Consider the following 5,206-nt stretch of genomic DNA (forward strand, 5'->3'; position numbering starts at 1 on the left):
CCCCCCCCCCCCCCCCCGCACCTCTCAAGCTCTTCTTGCAGGCCATGGCGGGTGTGGTCGCGACCCTCAAGCTGCAGTTTGCAAAGACGATGTCGCTCGCCGTCTCGATCTCGGACAACATCCGCAAGCCTGCGGTGAGGAGGGTCGAGGAGAGAAGAGGAGGCAATGAAGGAGAGGGAGAGAAGCGAGAGGACTGGGAGCGAGAGAGTAGTGAGGGAGGGGGAAGGGAGGTTGTTACAAGAGGAGGTGACAGGGTGGCAGGTCTCCATCCTCGCTCCCTTCCTCATCTACTCCCTTCCTCCCGAGCATCATCCATGGATCAATCCTATCCTCGACTTGACCTGCAAGTTCCTGGCCATGTCTCTGGCATGGTACCTTTCGCGGGTTGTTCGATTCTCCTACATTCCTCTCCTCCCGTCTCCATTCTCGTTGCAATCTTTCTCATCCTCCTGCTCTCCTTCACCTTGCCCCTCCTCGTCCTCCTTACCAAGATACGTCAGATCATCTCTGCTGTTCATTCTGCCATCATCGGAGGATTAGCGGCTTCTCGAGCTTGCATCCAGCTGCTCAACGACAGGAAACTTATCACTCTGGACATAGACAAGGTGATTCTTCATTATTGCAGTTTGCTGATCATCTGTCTTCATGTTGGAGATGTGTGTGTTGATCTTGGTTGCTTCCTGCTGTTGTTGTCGACCAAGTTGCGCATTCTTGCAACCTTTGCTGACGTCATCACCAAGTCCATGATCGACGAGTACTCTGGTTGGACTCTCGCTGCCATGGGCATCTTGTTCCAACTCGGCCAAGGTTTCTTTGCTCCGTCTATCCCCCTCTTACCCCCCAACTTCCTCCCTCTCTAAGTTCCATCCCCCATATGTTGTCTCTCCTCTGTCCTCACCTACACCTGGATCCATGGCCTACTGTACCCTACTCGCGCTCCTTCTCCCCGTCGTTCCTCTTCCTCCTTCCACCTCATTCACTCTTGCTGTAGGTATGCAGCTGAGCTTTCCCCTCAACATCCTCCTCCTCCCACTGTCGTTTGTGGAAGTTTCTGTAAGTTGTTGCTCCTACTCTCCCCTCGCTGAGCGTCTCGCAGCTACAATGGGCGGTGACCTTCATGAAGTGAGAGGAGGGAGGGGAAGAGGAAGAAGATGGAAATCGTCACAGAGGATCCGAACTGAGGAGGAAGAAAAACTCTTCATTGAGGAAAACTTGTTCACATCGAATCCACAGATCCCTGCCCTTCAGTCATTCTCTTATCTCCTCCTGTACTCCCAATGTCCCTCCCCTTCCGCCCCCTTTGCTCCTCTCCTCCCCTCCTCCAGTCTCCCGCCCCTTCCTTCATACCTGGAGGACGGGTGTGACGGACGCTGTGTCGCCGATTGCTCTTGCAAACTGAAGACGCGTGAGAAGCTGACGAGGGCAAGGAGAAGAAGAAAAACAAGGAGAGGAGGAGAAATGGAGCAAAGAACAGCCGATGATGTGGGTTGAGCATGAGACAAGTGAGGGGGAGATGGCTAGAGGATCAGAAGAGGAAGCAACTTGATAGAAGAGAGAGAGTAAGCAAGAGATTGCAGTATAGGGAAAGGACAACGAGGAGAACCTGACGGCGTAGACGAGGAACATCTTCGTTGAGAATCCTAACAATGAGCGATCAGATCACCAGCAGCATATGAAGTGGAGTCGAGATGATGAATGTATATCGGGGGGATGACACAGTGGGGAGCGGAGGATGGAGGGCTACCTGTTCAAGTACTCGTTGTCTCTTCTTCCAGCATGTCCAATCGCCCTTATCCCCACCGTTCGCATCGCCAGCTGCAACAACATGAACATGACAAAGATTGCACTTTTTCGCGCTCAACGAGAACAACACTGGCTCACATCTCTACAACGCTATTCACATTACAGACACTGCCTTCTCATTTTTAAACCTTTAACATGCATCTTGACCAACTCATCTCAACGCATGCAACTTGACATCACATCTGTTCAACAAACGATCGCCTTACCTGCAGTCGGGGCATGACGCGTTGCCACAGTGAGTGCAAAAACTCGTCACCCTCAGCAATTTGCATTCTGTAGTTGTCCTCAAACAGCTGCAAGAGAGAGAATGTTAACAAAGCACAACCAGGAAGATGGAAAGGAGGAGACAAGTATTCTGAGCGACTTCAGTATGCCAAAGAGCGACTTCAATATGCTAACTCTGTTCCTTGTGCTCCTTACTCTGCCTCCTCGTTCTCTCCCCACGTACCTTGGTCAAGTTGTGGTCTTCCGTGAGTTCTGCTGTCACCTTCTTGATCCGGGGAGCAGTAAACATGTAGAACATCAAACTGAACGTCTGCCCGCCGATAAAAACTGTTGAGAAGATTGAGATGACGTCATGAAGTCGGAGGAAGGGAGGCAGAGGAAGGGGATTGATGAGCCGGGGACGACAGGACAGGACAGGACAGGATGGGACGGGAAGTGAAGGGAGAGGAAATAGTTTGGTTTACCCGGCCAGTGCATGAAATCCCATCTTTGCCCGAAGCGTCTAATAAGGTCTCCTTTTCCCTTGTAGACGGCTGGAGCCAAAAATCAAGAAAAGGCTTCGTCGGGAATAGTACATCGAGCAACGGATATGATGATGATGATGATGATGATGATGATGATGATGATGATGATGATGATGATGATGATAAATTTGGTAGCAATGAGCAATCGAGTGTCGATTGCATGACATTGAGACATTCAAGACACAATGGCGCTGTCTCGTACAAAGACTCCATACCAGCAGCAACCCCGCAGCAGCAAGAGAGACAAGAGCAGTCTGAATGTGAACCGACCACCAAACGCGGTTCACCTGCTTTCTCACTGGAATGATATCAGCGGAGTTGTTCGGGAGGTGCGAAGGTGAGAAGAGGAGGGGAGAAAAGGGGGAGGAAGGAGGAGGAAGGGAGGAGGGAGGGAGGAGGGAGGAACATGAGAAGGGAGATTCAAGAATCTTATACAGGGGAAGCAGCGCAAGATGATACCTGCAGTGCAGACCCATGCGTACATCTGCAATACGCGGGTCGAGTCGTCAAGTCGTGATATCATATTGTCTACTCTTCGCTCTTGCGCGTTGTTGACCTACACGTTCTGTTGTTCAGCCTCTACATGTGAAAGGAAGCCAGTCACCTTGTTCACAACCTCTGACCGAGTCGAGTGCAGATCCAGTAGCGCTTCTTTCCCCAGGCCCTCCCCCTGTCCCGAACCTTATCTCTGCTCCTCCTACACTCCTCCTCCTTACCTGGTTGGGAGTAGGCACACACATGGTGTAGATGGGCGGCAAATCTTTCCTCGGAATCACCTAACGTGCCTTTCAATCTTTCTGAAGCGAAGGAGCATCATCTTACCTTGCTCAAGTTCCAGCAAAGAGCTCCAAACGCGCGGGCAAAGTCATGCATCTTGTTGAACTGATCGCACTTGTTGAAGATAATGTTCAACTTGTGCTCCATCCCATTCAGGGCCTCCCAAAACGTGTCAGGCATGCAGATTCACAGTTTGAATTTCACCTTTGTCAGGCACTCGAGTGTCTCCCCAGTTGTTCCAGGCTTGTCAGGATCGAAGAAGAGAAGAATGACGTCGGAGTGCTCAGCAAACCAGCGAGTCACCGCCATGAAGTTGTAACCACGATCGAACGTTCCCTCCGAGGAGTACTTGCTCTCCCTTCCCCTGCTGCTGGAAGACAACCTGAGCCGCTCAGAAGTCGACAGGTGGGCAGGAGCAGAGACGGCGGGGCAGTCGATCATTCCCGGACTATCCACCAAGATCACATTCTTGAGGCCAAGGTTCTTCCTGACTTTGAGCTGCACGTGCGAAATGAGAGCGTTTCCAAAGTTTCTCAGGGCCATGAAGCCAAGGTCTGGGTCCCCGACAAGCGCCGGCCCGTCCTGGTCAGTGTCCTCCATGCCCGAGGTGATGAGAGTGAAGCTGTCGTCAGTCGGAGCCACCCCGGACTTCTGGACCTCGGACCCTACAAGGAAGTTGATGAAGCTTGACTTTCCAGACGAGTGGTTCCCGAGCAGCAGAACCATCGGACGAGACGTGATGATCTCAGATTGTGGTAGAGGGCCCATCATACGCTCGTTGATTGGAAGAAGAATGCTCTGATAACACTCGTCGGCCTCCTGCTCCAGTGTCTTGATGATAGTTCCAGAAGCCGGCGACCTACGAAGAAATCGGCAAGTCAGAAAGTCGGTGGGAGACATCCAACAATGTGGGATTGTGACACAATGATGGAAAAAGGCTGAGTCTAGATTTTGATACTTGAGGATGAACGAATACCGTCACAAGAAAACTAAGTTGATCACCTCAACATCGCCGAGAAGGTTCCGCTGGAGGAGTTCGACTTGCTGTCTGGTGTCTCCGTATTGTTCTTCGCCCGCCTGGCCATGTTCGAAAACCTGGAACCACGTCACGTTATACAAACATAATCCGATCTACAAACATCATCCAATATCCACAAACAAAAAATAACACATTGCTTCGATTCAGTATTCTTTAAACTTCTAAACCGTAAGACTACCCACCTAGGTGTTACCATCACAACAATGAGCTTGTACAAAGTCAAATAAGGAATACAAGCTCCAGGCAATAAGAGGGAGGAGGATGGGGAAGTTCTATCTAGACATTGATTGGGATGAAATGGAACATGTAGGCAGAGTTAGGGGAAGCGGGGGGGGGGGGGGGGGGATGGCCTCAGATATGCTGGAATAACAACAGGGGAGGCCAGAGTTGTGAGCATACAAAAAGAGAAATATAAAGGATCGAGGGAAGTCACAATAAGTGTGAATATGAGAATATGAGCAAGGAGTTCTCAGTTGTGGAGGAGATATGTAGATCGGACAGAGGCGATTTGAATGTTTCAACCAGAAAGCAGAACGAGCAGGAGGGAGACGATGGGAAAAGAATTAGGACAGGAGGGGAGGACGAGGAAACGAAGTTGAGAAAGAGGGAGAAAGGGTGGAAATGGGGTCAAAGGGGAAGCGAGGGGAGAGAGAGATTTAGGGAGAGGCAGGTAGGCAGGCAGATTAATAGAGCAATGGAGAGCGGGAGACAGGGAGAAGGGAGGCAACGATGGAGGTAGGCAGGCAGGCAGGCAGGCAGGCAGGCAGGCAGGCAGGCAGGCAGGGACAGAGCGATGGATCAATGAAGAGAGGGAGGGAAGGGAGACAGGAAGGGATGT

General features: G+C 51.2%; 2 protein-coding genes across 2 annotated transcripts; one reads left to right on the forward strand and one right to left on the reverse strand.

Annotated features, from left to right (window-relative positions):
- Positions 1-44: 44 nt before the first annotated feature.
- On the forward strand, positions 45-1,126 carry GUITHDRAFT_132591 (hypothetical protein; the record flags this gene model as incomplete). The annotated part of the gene is made up of 6 exons (XM_005841121.1): positions 45-134; positions 262-384; positions 501-605; positions 702-807; positions 992-1,053; positions 1,097-1,126. The coding sequence occupies 6 exons, from the start codon at positions 45-47 to the stop codon at positions 1,124-1,126; spliced, it is 516 nt and encodes a 171-aa protein (XP_005841178.1).
- A 53-nt stretch (positions 1,127-1,179) lies between these two features.
- Positions 1,180-4,424, reverse strand: GUITHDRAFT_160834 (hypothetical protein). The gene is made up of 13 exons (XM_005841122.1): positions 4,332-4,424; positions 3,534-4,188; positions 3,375-3,488; positions 3,269-3,328; positions 3,157-3,222; positions 3,012-3,108; positions 2,493-2,561; positions 2,252-2,355; positions 2,010-2,096; positions 1,745-1,815; positions 1,604-1,640; positions 1,348-1,395; positions 1,180-1,237 (listed from the first exon to the last, which is right to left on the reverse strand). The coding sequence occupies exons 1-13, from the start codon at positions 4,412-4,414 to the stop codon at positions 1,217-1,219; spliced, it is 1,512 nt and encodes a 503-aa protein (XP_005841179.1). The 5' UTR covers positions 4,415-4,424; the 3' UTR covers positions 1,180-1,216.
- Positions 4,425-5,206: the final 782 nt, after the last annotated feature.

This window comes from Guillardia theta (assembly GCF_000315625.1).
Source record: "Guillardia theta CCMP2712 unplaced genomic scaffold GUITHscaffold_4, whole genome shotgun sequence".
In the NCBI taxonomy this organism is placed as follows: Eukaryota; class Cryptophyceae; order Pyrenomonadales; family Geminigeraceae; genus Guillardia; species Guillardia theta.

What these genes read in the sequence shown, in the direction of transcription:
- GUITHDRAFT_160834 (XM_005841122.1), bottom strand. Translation starts at nt 4,414, where the DNA reads ATGGCCAGGCGGGCGAAGAACAATACGGAGACACCAGACAGCAAGTCG. An exon ending in CACTCGAGTGCCTGACAAAG is followed by an intron (nt 3,489 to 3,533) that starts GTGAAATTCAAA and finishes ACGTTTTGGGAG; the next exon opens with GCCCTGAATGGGATGGAGCA. An exon ending in AAGACCACAACTTGACCAAG is followed by an intron (nt 2,097 to 2,251) that starts GTACGTGGGGAG and finishes TCTCTCTTGCAG; the next exon opens with CTGTTTGAGGACAACTACAG.